Below are 14,886 nucleotides of genomic sequence, written 5' to 3'. Positions count from 1 at the left end.
CACACACACACACACAAAAGAGAGAGAGGGACAGAGTGGGCTGGCTATAAGGGGTGGGGGTGGGGGTGTGATACAGACACAAACAAAGACAGTGAGAAAAAACAGGTCCAAGTGTGACAACAGAGGAGCCGAGGAGCAGAGCTGCTTGAAGGGCTGTGGCACGCACGAGAATCACCAAGCACGGCGCTTCACGGCGCTTCCGCGTCCGGTCTGAACTTGGCGTTACTCAGATCCCTATAATCTCCCATTTTCCTGCTTCCAAACACATAAACTTCAAGAACTCACTGTTCAGTTGCTGCCTTATATATCCCAACTCTTGATAGGTGTCACTTATAACAATATAATCAAATCAATATAATAAATCTAGTTAGATAATTTATAACAAAGCATGTAACTACTGGTATGTGGGGTTTATAAAAGATATAATCTGTAAATGTTACAACTACATCTAACAACCGATCCCTACCATGCTGTGTTTCTAGTGTACTTCATCAGGTACTTAACAAACTACATGTTTATACTTGATATTTTATTTTGCGTGTGTGATTTTAAATTTAGTGCCAAAAACGGGGACCTGTTAATAATTCTGTCATTATATGAATGTTGTCAAGAAAAAACTCATATGCGAGGTTATAGATCGCAGTTAACATGTGGTCATGTTTCCTTAGTAGTAGAACATGCAGTATGACTTCAGGCTGGCCAATCAAATGCAGTCTTGTCTCTGAAGAGTGAAGAAAAAGTTCAGTGCTGTTTAATTTCATGCCAAGATGGAGAGCTGTTCGATTTAATATTTTTAATATTATATTATAATATTTTTAATATTTATGTCGTCATGTGAATATAGTCAAGAAACAAACTTGCTATGCAAGCATGGAAAGTTATTAGATCGCAGTTAACATGTGGTCATGTTTCCTTAGTTGAACATGCAGTATGACTTCAGGCTGGCCAATCAAATGCAGTCTTGTCTCTGAAGAGTGAAGAAAAGAGTGCTGTTCTCATTTCACACAGCAAGTTGAACATGATGACATCTCCAGTGTTTGTTCTCTATCTCACATGTCTGTTTGTGGGGAAAATGGGTGAGTTGTGATTTTGTGATTTTACCTTTTATCTATTAGAGTGTTTGCTTTTCAAATATTTACTGACTACACTGAATTCTATCTCTTTCAATTAATTGTACATTTTAATTATACTTTGTCTCCCTTCAGCTCAGCTGACTGATCTGAAATCCTCCTCATCTGTTCATCAAGACAGTGGTTTTATATCAGCTAATGTTGGTGACAGTGTAACTTTGCGATGTTCTGACACACGCACTATTGTGGCAGAGCTTTACTGGTATAAGCAAACTCTGGGACAGAAACCAAGGCTCATCTCCTTCTTCTATAAGTATGACAAGAATAGCACTTTTTTTAATGAATTCAAGAACAATCCACGCTTCACACTGGACACTGGAAACAGTAAAAATCACTTGACGATCACACATTTGCGCATTTCAGACTCAGCTACTTACTACTGTGTTAGTTCTTATTTTAAAATTTTACTATTTTTGGAGGCCACAACGCTTAATGTAAAGGGTTCAGGTTTAAACATCCAAGCTTTGGTGCATCAGTCGGCATCTGAGAGCATCCAGCCAGGAGGCTCTGTGACTCTGAACTGTACAGTACACACTGGGACCTGTGATGATGGAGAACACAGTGTTTACTGGTTCAAATACTCTGAAGAATCTCATCCAGGACTCATTTACACACATGGAGGCAGGAATGATCAGTGTGAGAGGAACACCAACACACAAACACACACCTGTGTCTACAACTTGCCGATGAAGAGTCTGAATCTTTCTCATGCTGGGACCTACTACTGTGCTGTCGCCTCATGTGGACAGATACTGTTTGGAGACGGGACCAAGCTGGAAGTTTGCAGTAAGTAACTTTTGACCAAACATTGTTTCATCTAATAAAGACATGATTATGCCTTATTCTAACTTCAAAATACATCAAAATAGAGATAAATCAGAGAGTTGTGTAATATCTCATTATATGTGACTCTCTACAGATGAGGTAGACTCTCTTGTCTTGGTGTATTTCTTGAGTGGAGCTTTGGTGTTCACCACCATCCTCAGTGTTTTACTGGCTTTGTCAATGTACAAGATGAAGAGAAACAGCTTTCAATCTACAGGTAACTGTTTATATCTGCCATAATAGTTAAATCTAAGTTCTTATTCAATGAATATGGAATAATATGGAATAGTAATTTTGAAAAATTACTCCTCTCTTTTCACAACCAGAGTCTCAAGCAACATGTTCAGCTTCCTCTGTGACAAATGGCGAGGTAAAACTTACTTTTATGGGTTGAATTAATATTTAAGCACATTTTTTGCAAAACTAGTTATTATTGGGGAGGTTTGTGTGTGGATCCATACTATTATCAACTTTTCCATATTTTGTTAGCAGGGTCACCAAGACACAGACAACCTGCATTATGCTGCTTTAAGTGTGAAGCTGCCCAACAGATCAAGAAGAGTGAAGAACAGCTCCAACAATGAATGTGTGTACTCCAGTGTAAAGTAGTAGAATGTTTTTTCCTTTTTGATTTTCAAACTATAATGTAGTTTTAGAAGTTGACTTTGAGATAAATATCTTTTTATATCTTCTTTGTAGTCTAAAGTCCAGAAATAAGATCTCATTTTAGATGAGATTAGTTCATGTGCACAGTTATCAAATGTTGCTTTGTTGCTTTTGTCTTTGTGGTTTTAGGCAGAAATGTATAAAGAGACACATTTTTATATATGTGAATGTATTTAATTTGAACTAGTACATTGTATTGTAATGAATTGATGCTGCAGAAGGCTTTGTCTTGGACTTGATTATTTTACATGTAATATTTTGTTTTTACATACATTTTATATCATTAATGATCAAATAATACATGATATGTGTCCATTATTGAACACTTTGACCTTCAGATATTAAGTGTGGGTGTTAGTTCAGTACCTTATAGCATCACCTTCATGTAAATCAGAAATAAAAATGTGACCAAGTCAAGTGCAATATACACAGTACTGCCATCAGGGAATAATGTTGTTCATGCTAGGGTGTACTTGGTCTGCAATAATAAACCATAATTAAATATATTAAACATGCGGTACATGTCAAAGTAACATCCGCATGAATGCCATGCTCAGAGCATCACAACATGCACACACACCTGACTGTCCACATGATGTAAAAGAAAATGTCATGGAGGAAAGATGGCAAAATGTTACATCTGCAGAAAAGTTAATATGAGTAACAGATTTGTCTGAGGGTGCGTGACGATTCAGGAATCAGCACTGAATGATCACAAAAGCAGCCATAGACACATCAAAGCTTCAAAGGTGGTCAACCAAAGCATGGCAATGGTAAAGCATGTGGAGGAATCACAGGCTTACTATACCAAGGTATTAAAAACACAGATTAAGATTGTGTTGCATATGGCAAACACAAACACCCCAGTCATCTATATCCTAACCTAGCAAACCTATTTCAGTCTGCTGGGTGTCCAAACCTGAACAGTGCACACATGTACACCCATCACAACACTGTCAGTCACATGGAGGAGGTGATAGTAATGACCATAAACAGCACTGTAGATGACAGCATTACCAACAGCAGATACATCAGGGTGATAGTAGATGAAACTACTAATATCACAATTGAGAAAATGCTGATCACATACCTGACACATGAGCAGAGAGGGGAGCCTGAAGCTGTGTTCATTGGAAATCAGGTAATACACTCTGACACTGTAGAATACGTCACAGCAAAAATAAACAATGTGTTATCAGGTTGCTGTGTAGCTGTGGCTCTGGTAGTTGGGCTGGGAAGTGATAAAGTGTGATGATGGGTTAAAAGGTCGGAGTTGCAAAACAGCTGGGTCACAGTGATAAACATTCACTGTGGTGTGCACAGAACTGCACTTGCTGCCCATGATGCCTCCGAGGCTGTTTGTGAAATAAGTGCATGTGTCACCACGATTAATAAAAAATATATGCATACACCAAGAATTCCCCCAGTCTAACACACCAATTAAATGAACTCCAAAATTAAATGGAGGAACACAACCTGTTGAGCTTAAAACAATCACCGGCTACATGCTGGCTGTCACTGGAGAGGGAAGTTAAGGGCGTATGTGCCAACAGGGTTGCTGTGGTGTTGGAGTTGGAGGAAGAGGAAGCTGCAAGAGACTGTCTGGTAGCTAAGTGCAAGCTAAGGGTATTAGAAACCACACATTCCCTGCCTTAACCCTGCCTTTACATGAAGTCTTGGCCATGGTGAACGGCCTGAAACTCGAGTTCCAAAAAGAGGATGATGACATCTCCTCCATCCAACCCGTTGTGAATATGAACCTTGCTAGCCTAGAGGACTTAATGAATGAGCCAGGTGAGGCAGAGACTAGATTCAATGAGGTTTTACAAGACAGAAAGAACTATGGTATTATACTCACGCAGGCAGACATGCAGAGAGTTTCAGTTTTGAGGATAGCACAGAGTACATCTCACTATCTGGGTCATGACAGTGCCACTAGTGAAAAATAACACATGCTGCAGGATTACCTCCTTGTGAAGGGAGTGCTTGCAGGATCATGAAATCCCATGTTCAGAGAGTCCTGCAGACTGCTGGTCACTTCCCTGGAAGAAATCTTCCCTGACTTCAAAACTTTACCCGAAGTGGTGCTGGTAATTCCAGAGCACAGGTTCAGCCTTCAGAACACAATTAAAACAGTCATGATAAGTCATCTGTCAGAGGCAGACACTAAATCTGGTGAAAATTGTCTCTGCAGCAGTCTCTCTTGATGTGAGCACCCAGTTTACATCCATGCAGACAAGGAGGAGGGTTTGAGTTCAGGCTCTGCTACAGAAAGTCAGTATAGTTTCATTCAGTTAACTTTTTGAGTGGTTTGTTCATATTTTAATCATAATTGTATAATTTTGTAACATTACATTGTTCATATTTCCCTGTTCAGGCACAATGGCTGCAGAGTTTTAGTGGCCTTCACTGTCAGCCCAGTTATCTAACCATCATAATTTGGCCCTTAACAAAGTCACTCAGATCCTTACGATGGCCCATTTTTCTTGCTTTCAACACATCAACTTCAAGAAATGACTGTTCACTACCTAATATGTCCCAACTCTTGATACGTGCCATTTTAATGAGACAATTAATGTTATTCATTTCACCTGTCAGTGGTTTTATGTTTTGGCTAATCAATGTATGTCGGAAAAAAAGAGAAGCTTGTGCTTTTTAGTGGGATAGATGGATGCCAAACTTATTATATCAACTCTGAAAGATGACAAGTCTGCAGTTCCAAAGAGAAAGGAAATCTAGTGACACTTCAGTAAAATGGAGGTGAATGGAATTAATTATGATGTTCAAAGCATCAAACACATTAGAAAACTAGAAAAGTTAGATCATTTAAAACAAAACCTGTAGCTATTTCTATGTGGGTTCTATAACTGTTATATACTGTAAAAAAAATGGGTTAGGGTTAAAATCTGTTGTCCTCATGAAGTTACAACTATATCTAGTAACTAATCTGTACCATTCTGTGTTTTGAATGTATTTCAGCAAGTATTTAACCATTTTTCAAATGTGTCCATAGTGTTTTCCTATATGTTTATACTGGATAAGTACATTTTTAGTTATTTTAAATGTAATGCCAAGATGGGGAACTTTTTTAATTTTTTTTATATTTCTGTCATCATGTGAATATAGTCAAGAAACAAACTTATATGGAAAGTTATAGATCACAGACAACATGTGGTCATGTTTCCTTAGTTGAATATGCAGTATGACTTCAGGCTGGCCAATCAAATGCAGTCTTGTCTCTGAAGTGTGAAGAAAAGATCAGTGCTCTTTTCATTTGGCACGGCAAGTTGAACATGATGACATCTCCAGTGTTTGTTCTCTATCTCACATGTCTGTTCATGGGGAAAATGGGTAAGTTGTTTTTTGTGATTCTAACTTTTATCTGTTAGAGTGTTTGCTTTTCAAATATTTACTGATTACACTGAATTATATCGCAATGAATTAACTATAAATATGCTTTGTCTCTTATTTCACTTCAGCTCAGCTGACTGATCTGAAATCCTCCTCATCTGTTCATCAAGGGAGCGGATTTATATCAGCTAATGTTGGTGACAGCGTAACTTTAAAATGTTCTGTTAAAGGTGATGATGCTGGAAAGCTTTATTGGTACAAACAACCCCCCAGAGAGAAACCAAGACTCATCTCCTTCTTTTACGAGTTTGACAGAAATTACACTTTTTATGATGAATTCAAGAACAATCCACGCTTCACACTGGACACTGGAAACAGTAAAAATCACTTGACGTTCACAGATTTACAGATTTCAGACTCAGCTACTTACTACTGTGTTAGTTCTCATTTTAAAATATTTAAATTTTTGGAGGTCACTACGCTTAATGTTAAGGGTTCAGGTTTGAACATCCAAGCTTTGGTGCATCAGTCGGCATCTGAGAGCATCCAGCCAGGAGGCTCTGTGACTCTGAACTGTACAGTACACACTGGGACCTACTACTGTGCTGTCGCCTCATGTGGACAGATACTGTTTGGAAACAGCACCAAGCTGAATGTTGGCAGGAAGTAACTTTCTAGCAGAAGTTGTTTCAATTGATAAAGGCATGATTACTCACTAATTGAACTGAATTTCATAATAGAGATAAATGTGAGAGTTGTGTAATATCTCATTATATGTGACTCTCTACAGATGAAGTAGACTCTCTTGTCTTGGTGTATTTCTTGAGTGGAGCTTTGGCGTTCACCACCATCCTCAGTGTTTTACTGGCTTTCTCAATGTACAAGATGAAAAGAAACAGCCATTCAAAAGGTAATTATTAATATCTGATAGCTTGTATTCAGTGAATATCTATTTTGAATAAAATTACTTTCTTTGTTTTCACAACCAGAGTCTCAAGCAACATGTTCAGCTCCCTCTGTGACACATAGCGAGGTAAAACTTACTTTTAACAGTGGAATTAATATTTCAACATAGTTTTTGTATAACCAGTTGATATTGGGGGAGTTTTTGGACAATATTTTGATGTTTGTCAGGATCCATACTATTATCAACTTTTACATATTTTGTTAGCAGGGTCACCAAGACACAGACAACCTGCATTATGCTGCTTTAAGTGTGAAGCTGCCCAACAGATCAAGAAGAGTGAAGAACAACTCCAACAATGAATGTGTGTACTCCAGTGTAAAGTAGTAGAACTACATGTTACATTTCTGCTTTTTTCCTTTTGGTTTTCAAAGTATAATGTAGTTTTACAAGTTGATCTTGAGATCAATATCGTTTCATGTCTTCATTGTTCTCTGCAGTCAAAAGACAATATCTATGTTTAGGTGCAGTTAGTCCATGTTAACATTTAGCAAATGTATATTTATGGCTTTTGCCTTTGTGGTTTAAAGCAGAATTTCTACTAGCACAAAAAACATGTATTTGACATGAGATACCTTTTTTAATATATGAATACATGTAATTATAACTAGTACATGTCATTTTTAGGGGTCAAATTAATACATGCCTATACAAGTGACTCATGTCTTTGTCTTGGACTTAAATATGTTACATGTAATATTTTGCATGCTTTTTTATACATACATTTTATATTATTAATGATCAAATAATAAAAAATATATGTTTATTATGGAACACTTTGACCGTGATATATTATGTGTGGGTGTGAGTTCAGTACCTGGCAGCATCAACTGCTGGTGTTATCATATTGATCAGAAAAAGGATATGACCAAGTCAGGAGAAACATTCACAGTACTGCCATCAACGATTACTGTTGTCATGACAGGATGTACTTGATCTGCAATAATGTTTATGCATGTGGTACATGTTAAAGTAACATCCACATGAATGCCATGCTCAGAGTATCACAAATGATGCACACACACGCAGCTGTCTACATGATGTTACAGAAAATGTGATTCATCAGAACAGGCCTCTTTCTTCAATTGCTCCATCAGTTCTGATGCCCACATGCCCATTGTAATTGCTTTCAGCAGTGGACAGGGGTCAGCATGGGTACTCTGACTGGTCCATGGCTAAGCAGCCATGAACGCAGCAAGTTATTATTCACTGTGTGTCCTGAACCCTGTGTCATAGCCAGCATGAACGTTTTCAGCATTTTGTGTGACAGTAGTTCTTCTGGGGAATCTGACCAGATGGACTCATCTTCACTTCCCACCAGAGGCTGAATTAACTGAATATTGTCTGTCATTGACTAAATGTTTTCAGCAGTGACAGAAAAATCTAAAGGCAGTTACATTGAGGGTGATCTATTGTAACATTAAGTGATTCACACCGCTGTCCAGTCTTTCCTATAACAAGGCATTAAAAAGCTTAAAGTTGTGTTGCATATGGCAAACACAAACACCCTAGCCATCTAAATCCTAATCTAACAAACCTCTTACAGTCTGCTGGGTGTCCAAACCTGGACAGTGCACACATGTACACCCACCACGACACTGTCAGTCAGATGGAGGAAGTGATAGTAATGACCATAACCAGCACTGTAGATGACCGCATCTCCAACAGCAGATATGTCAGGGTGATAGTCGATGAAACTACTAATATCACAGTAGAGATTATGCTGATCTCATACCTGAAACATGAGCAGAGAGGGGAGTCTGAAGCTGTGTTCATTGGAAATCATGTAATACACTCTGACACTGCAGAATACATCACAGCAAAAATAAAATGTGTTATCAGGTTGCTGTGTAGCTGTGGCTCTGGTAGTTGGCTGGGAAGTGATGAAGTAAATGTGATGGTGGGCTATAAGGCTGGAGTTGCATAACAGCTGTATTAGAATGACAGTCCTTACTTAATAAACATTCACTGTGGTGTGCACAGACCAGCACTGGCTGCCTGTGGTGACTCCAAGGCTGTATGTGAAATAAGTGCAGGTCACATCTATTAATAAAATACACACATACAGCAAGACACCCCCCCTTCTAACACACCAATTAAATTAGCTCCAAAATGAAATGGAGGGTAACAACATGTTGAGCCTAAAACAACCACAGACGGAAGAGGAAGCTGTGAGAGACTGCCTATTAGCTGTGGGTATTACAAGTTTTGTGCACAGAGCAAAATAAGATTACCGTGGGAGAATTTGGACTTCAACACTGACCTCGACAGTCCACTCAATGCATCTTGCTACCTGGGTGCTGACAGTACATTGAAGAGCATGGGCTGGATGGTTTACATTGTGTCTGTAACCACTATGGGTCACAGAGGGGTGCAGCTGTGCCACTAGAGAAGAAGGAACACATGCTGCAGGATTACCTCCTAGTGAAGGGAGTGCTTGCATGATCAGGGAATCTCATGTTCAGAGAGTCTTGATGACTTTTGATCACTTCCCCGGCAGAAATGTTCTCCAACATCAAAACTTTGGCTGAAGTGGTGTGGGTAATTCCAGTCTCTCCAGCAGAGTGCAGGTTCAGCCTTCAGAGCACAATTATGGGTGGCCATGACCTTGTTAGTTCACCAGTTGTCCTCCTTGAAATACTTTTGGTAGGTACAGACCACAGCATACTGACAAGACCCCACAAGATCTGCTGTTTTGGAGATGCTCCGACCCAGTTATCTAGCCATCATAATGTGGCACTTGTCAAAGTCAGTCAGATCCTTATATTTGCCCATTTTCCCTGCTTCCAACACATAAACTTCAAGAACTGACTGTTCACTGCCTTATATATCCCAAACCTTGATAGGTGGCAGTTGAACGAGATAATTGATGTTATTCACTTCACCTGTCTGTGTTTTTAATGTTTCTGTGTTTTTAATGTTCCAGTCCAGTGAAATGTAGGTGAAGGGAATTCATAATGAAGTTTAAAGCAGAAAGAAAAACAGAAACATCTCTGTTCAGAAACACTTTTCTGCTTACATAGGACAATCTAGTTAGATCATTTAAAACAAGGCATATAGCTAATTCTATGTGGGTTCTATGACTGTTATTTACAGTAATGATGTGTATCTGTTGTCCTCATGAAGTTATAACTACATTTAGCAGCAAATCTACTCCATGCTGTGTTTCGAATGCACTTCAACAGGCATTTCACAAATATTAAAACCTGTTCACTGTGTTCTGCCACGTTTATACTGGATATGTAGTTTTTTGTGATTTTTTGTGTTAAAGTTAATGCCAAGATGGAGAGCTGTTGTTTAATAATATTTCTGTCGTCATGCGAATATAGTCAAGAAACAAACTTGCTTTGAAAGTATGGAAAGTTATAGATCACAGATAACATGTGGTCATGTTTCCTTAGTTGAACATGCAGTATGACTTCAGGCTGGCCAATCAAATGCAGTCTTGTCTCGTAAGTGTGAAGAAAAGATCCGTCCTGTTCTCATTTCACACAGCAAGTTGAACATGATGACATCTCCAGTGTTTGTTCTCTATCTCACATGTCTGTTCATGGGGAAAGTGGGTGAGTTTTATGTTTGTGATTCCAACTTTTATCTGTTTTTTATGTGTTTGTTTTTCAAATATTTACTGATTACTCTGAGTTATATCACAATTAATTAACTATACATTTGCATTGTCTTTTATTTCATTTCAGCTCAGCTGATTGATCTGAAATCCTCCTCATCTGTTCATCAAGACAGTGGTTTTATATCAGCTAATGTTGGTGACAGCGTAACTTTGCAATGTTTCTATGAAGATGATCTTAGCAGAACACTTTACTGGTATAAACAAATTTTAGGACAGAAACTAAGACGAATCTCCACCTTCTATAAGTTACAAAAAAGGAGCACTTTTCATGATGAATTCAACAATTCACGCTTCACATTGGATACTGAAAATGGTATAAATCACTTGGTGATCTCAGATTTACGTATTTCAGACTCAGCTACTTACTACTGTGCAAGTAGCTCTCCATATGATTTAGAATTTAAGGAGGGAATAATTGTCAATGCAAAGGGTTCAGGTTTGAACATCCGAGCTTTGGTGCATCAGTCGGCATCTGAGAGCATCCAGCCAGGAGGCTCTGTGACTCTGAACTGTACAGTACACACTGGGACCTGTGATGATGGAGAACACAGTGTTTACTGGTTCAAACACTCTGAAGAATCTCATCCAGGACTCATTTACACACATGGAGGCAGGAATGATCAGTGTGAGAGGAACACCAACACACAAACCCACACCTGTGTCTACAACTTGCCGATGAAGAGTCTGAATCTTTCTCATGCTGGGACCTACTACTGTGCTGTCGCCTCATGTGGACAGATACTGTTTGGAGACGGGACCAAGCTGGATGTTGATGGTAAGTAATTTTCAACCAAACGTTGTTTCATCTGATAAAGACAGACATAACTTCAAAAAAGAGGCAAACTAGAGAGCTGTGTAATATCTCATTATATGTGACTCTCTACAGATGAGGTAGACTCTCTTGTCTTGGTGTATTTCTTGAGTGGAGCTTTGGCGTTCACCACCATCCTCAGTGTTTTACTGGCTTTCTCAATGTACAAGATGAAGAGAAACAGCTTTCAATCTACAGGTAACTGTTTATATCTAACAGAATGTGTTCACTGAACATGGATTTTGAATAAAATTACTTTCTTTGTTTTCACAACCAGAGTCTCAAGCCACCTTTTCAGCTTCCTCTGTGACAAATGATGAGGTAAAATGTAATTTTAATGGTTGAATTAATATTCAAACACATTTTTACACAACTAGTTATTATCAGGTAGATTTTGGACAATATTTTGATGTTTGTTGGATCCATACTGTTATCAACTTTTACATATTTTGTTAGCAGGGTCACCAAGACACAGACAACCTGCATTATGCTGCTTTAAGTGTGAAGCTGCCCAACAGATCAAGAAGAGTGAAGAACAACTCCAACAATGAATGTGTGTACTCCAGTGTAAAGTAGTACAATTACATTACATTTCTACTTTTTTTTTAAAGATTTTTGTTTGGATTTTCAAAGTATAATGTAAATTTAGAATTTGATCTTGAGTAAAAACACCTTTTTATATCTTCCTTGTGTTCTGCAGTCATAAGATAAGATCTCTTTTACGTGAGATTGGTTAATGTACTCATTTAGCAAATGTATCTTTGCTGCTTTTTTCTTTGTTGTTTTAAGCAGAATTTCTCATAGCACAAAAAACATGTATTTAATATACTCAAAGAATTTCTAATATATGTAAATAAATCTAATTTGAACTAGTGTTTGTATTGCATCAACTCAAATGAATTGATGCTACACAAGTGACTCATGGGCTTTGTCATGAACTTGATTATTTTTAATATTTTGTTACCATATAAGTGTTTATATATATGATATAATTAATGATAAAATAATAAATAATATACATTTATTATGGTACACTTTGACCTTTAGATATCATATGTGGGTTTGAGTTCAGTACCTGGCAGCATTGACTGCAGCTTCATCATAAAAGCTCTGCTGGTGTTATCATGTTAATCAGAAAAAAACATGTGATCAAGTCTGGTACAATATTCACAGTACTGCCATCATTGAATACTGTTGTCATGACAGGATGTACTTGGTCTGAAGTAATGTTTATGCATGTGGTACATGTTAAAGTAACATCCACATGAATGCCATGCTCAGAGTATCACAAACAATGCACACACACCTGGCTGTCCACATGATGTAAAATAAAATGTGATTCATCAGACCAGGCCTTCTTCTTTCATTGCTCCATGGTTCATTTGTGATACTCACAAGCACATTGTAGTTGCCTTCAAGTGGACATGAGTCAGCATGGGTACTCTGATTGGTCTGCAGCTATGCAGCCATGAACACAGCAAGCTGTAATTCAAGAGCAAGGAACACATCACCAACGAGATACGTTTTAACAGATTTATTGACAGAATTTGAATGAATTGTGTATTCTTGATGCGGAACGATTCTTGATACGGTGATTCTTGATGCGGTGTGGGGAGGTCGGACGAAGGATCCGCCGCTGCGCCCAGGCAGTGACGAACCCCAAGGAACCTATAAGAGAGGAGAGAAGAACAGAAAAGAGGGCGTGGGGGAGGGAAACTCGAAAGGGAGAGTGAACGAGGGGGAAGCTGTTAGGTCTGTTTATATAGGAGCCGGAAGGGGTGTAATTGGTGTGTGTTCCCGCTCCTGAAACTGCGCTTATCAAGCTGTGATTCACTGTGTTTGACACCTGTCTATCATAGACAGCATGAACGTTTTCAGCAATTTGTGTGACAGTAGTTCTTATGAGTAGTCTTCATTTCCCACTAGAGGTCGCGTTAACTGAATATTTTCCATCATTGACTGATTTGTTTTTTTTGCAGTGACAGAAAAATCTAAAGGCTGTTACACTGAGGGTGATCAATTGTAACTTTAAGTAATTCACACTGCTGTCCAGTCGGTGGTGAGTGAGCGTATTAATTAGCTATTAATTAGTATTGGCTCATTTTTGGTCTCCCTTGCTGGATCTCTTTGTCTAGGTGGCTTTAGTCATTGCTACATAATTGCAAAAATGTCACGAAAGCTGAGTGTCAAAAGTCTCTTCAAAAGGCCAAATAGTTGTGATGTTGTTGATAAAAGAGGTGAAAAAAGAAGGACTGATGTGGTGGAGGATGAAGGACAAATAACTAATGGTGTTTATCAGCCAGCTGCAGCTAATGTTACGGGCTAGCAAGTGGCAGCAAGGAAGTCAGGAGGGAGTCTTGGGTTCAGTGGGAGGGAAGGTAGCAAAAAGTTCTTTGACATCTGAGTAACAGATCCAGTCCAATGGTGCCTGAAGATGCAGAAATCAGCACTGAATGATCACAAAAGTAGCCATAGACACATCAGAGCTTCATAGGTGGTCAACCAAAACATGGCAATGGTAAAGTATGTGGAGAAACTCTACGTACAGTGAGGCATTAAAAACACAGCTTAAGGTTGTGTTACATATGGTATACACAAACACCCCAGTCATCTATATCCTAACCTCACAAACCTCTTACAGTCTGCTGGGTGTCCAAACCTGAACAGTGCACACATGTACACCCACCACGACACTGACAGGCAGATGGAGGAAGTGATAGTAATAACCATAACCAGCACTGTAGATGACCGCATCTCCAACAGCAGATATGTCAGGGTAATAGTAGATGAAACTACTAATATCACGGTTGAGAAAATACTGATCACATACCTGACACATGAGCAGAGAGGGGAGCCCAAAAGTGTGTTTATTGGAAATCATGTACTACACTCTGACACTGCAGAATACATCACAGCAAAAATAAAAGATGTGTCATCAGGTTAGTGTGTAGCTGTGGCTCTGGTAGTTGGGCTGGGAAGTGATGAAGTGAATGTGATGGTGGATTATAAGACTGCAGTTGCATAACAGCTGTATTAGAATGACAGTCCTTACTTCATAAACATTCACTGTGGTGTGCACAGACCAGCACTGGCTGCCTGTGATGCCTCCCAGGCTGTATGTGAAATTGCAGTCAAAGTGCAGGTTACATTTATTAATAAAATACACACATACAGCAAGACATCCCCCCTTCTAACACACCAATTAAATTAACTCCAAAATGAAATGGAGGGTAACAACATGTTGAGCCTAAGACTATGTGTTGGCTCTCACTGGAAGGGGAAGTTCAGGGTCTACGTACCAAGTGGAAATGGATTTGGAGGAAGAGGAAGCTGTGAGAGACTCCCTGTTAGCTGAGGGTATTAGATGTTTTGTGCACAGAGTACATCACAGAGGTAACCTAATCGATCAGAATAAGATTACCATGGGTAATCTGCACCATGCTGTATTTTGAATGCACTTTAACAGGCATTTCAAAAGTATTGAACCCTGTTCACTGTGTTCTGCCACGTT

General features: G+C 38.8%; 3 protein-coding genes across 3 annotated transcripts; all 3 read left to right on the top strand.

Moving 5' to 3' along the window:
* The first annotated feature begins 1,018 nt into the window (after positions 1 to 1,018).
* Positions 1,019 to 2,564, top strand: LOC128383783 (uncharacterized). The gene is made up of 5 exons (XM_053343369.1): positions 1,019 to 1,076; positions 1,206 to 1,916; positions 2,050 to 2,172; positions 2,282 to 2,325; positions 2,448 to 2,564. The coding sequence occupies exons 1-5, from the start codon at positions 1,019 to 1,021 to the stop codon at positions 2,562 to 2,564; spliced, it is 1,053 nt and encodes a 350-aa protein (XP_053199344.1).
* A 3,350-nt stretch (positions 2,565 to 5,914) lies between these two features.
* LOC128383430 (uncharacterized) lies at positions 5,915 to 9,325 on the top strand. The gene is made up of 6 exons (XM_053343055.1): positions 5,915 to 5,972; positions 6,101 to 6,466; positions 6,769 to 6,882; positions 7,751 to 7,827; positions 8,483 to 8,722; positions 9,155 to 9,325. Exons 1-6 carry the CDS (start codon positions 5,915 to 5,917, stop codon positions 9,323 to 9,325), a joined length of 1,026 nt encoding a protein of 341 aa, XP_053199030.1.
* Positions 9,326 to 10,441: 1,116 nt separating this feature from the next.
* LOC128383780 (uncharacterized) lies at positions 10,442 to 11,951 on the top strand. Its single transcript, XM_053343367.1, has 5 exons — positions 10,442 to 10,499; positions 10,632 to 11,339; positions 11,451 to 11,573; positions 11,653 to 11,696; positions 11,835 to 11,951. The coding sequence occupies exons 1-5, from the start codon at positions 10,442 to 10,444 to the stop codon at positions 11,949 to 11,951; spliced, it is 1,050 nt and encodes a 349-aa protein (XP_053199342.1).
* The last annotated feature ends 2,935 nt before the right edge of the window (positions 11,952 to 14,886 follow it).

The sequence above is a fragment of the Scomber japonicus genome, chromosome 22, assembly GCF_027409825.1.
Source record: "Scomber japonicus isolate fScoJap1 chromosome 22, fScoJap1.pri, whole genome shotgun sequence".
NCBI classification, from domain to species: domain Eukaryota; kingdom Metazoa; phylum Chordata; class Actinopteri; order Scombriformes; family Scombridae; genus Scomber; species Scomber japonicus.
This window is presented reverse-complemented; position numbering and strand designations above follow the sequence as displayed.

Bases quoted from the DNA above. Each gene is read 5' to 3' on its own strand.
- LOC128383783 (XM_053343369.1), top strand. From the start codon at position 1,019: ATGATGACATCTCCAGTGTTTGTTCTCTATCTCACATGTCTGTTTGTG. The intron at 2,173-2,281 runs GTAACTGTTTAT...TTTCACAACCAG, and splicing joins AAACAGCTTTCAATCTACAG to AGTCTCAAGCAACATGTTCA. The intron at 2,326-2,447 runs GTAAAACTTACT...TTTTGTTAGCAG, and splicing joins CCTCTGTGACAAATGGCGAG to GGTCACCAAGACACAGACAA.
- LOC128383430 (XM_053343055.1), top strand. From the start codon at position 5,915: ATGATGACATCTCCAGTGTTTGTTCTCTATCTCACATGTCTGTTCATG. The intron at 6,883-7,750 runs GTAATTATTAAT...GTGTGAGTTCAG, and splicing joins AAGAAACAGCCATTCAAAAG to TACCTGGCAGCATCAACTGC. The intron at 8,723-9,154 runs GTAATACACTCT...TTTTGTGCACAG, and splicing joins CTGTGTTCATTGGAAATCAT to AGCAAAATAAGATTACCGTG.
- LOC128383780 (XM_053343367.1), top strand. From the start codon at position 10,442: ATGATGACATCTCCAGTGTTTGTTCTCTATCTCACATGTCTGTTCATG. The intron at 11,340-11,450 runs GTAAGTAATTTT...GACTCTCTACAG, and splicing joins GACCAAGCTGGATGTTGATG to ATGAGGTAGACTCTCTTGTC. The intron at 11,697-11,834 runs GTAAAATGTAAT...TTTTGTTAGCAG, and splicing joins CCTCTGTGACAAATGATGAG to GGTCACCAAGACACAGACAA.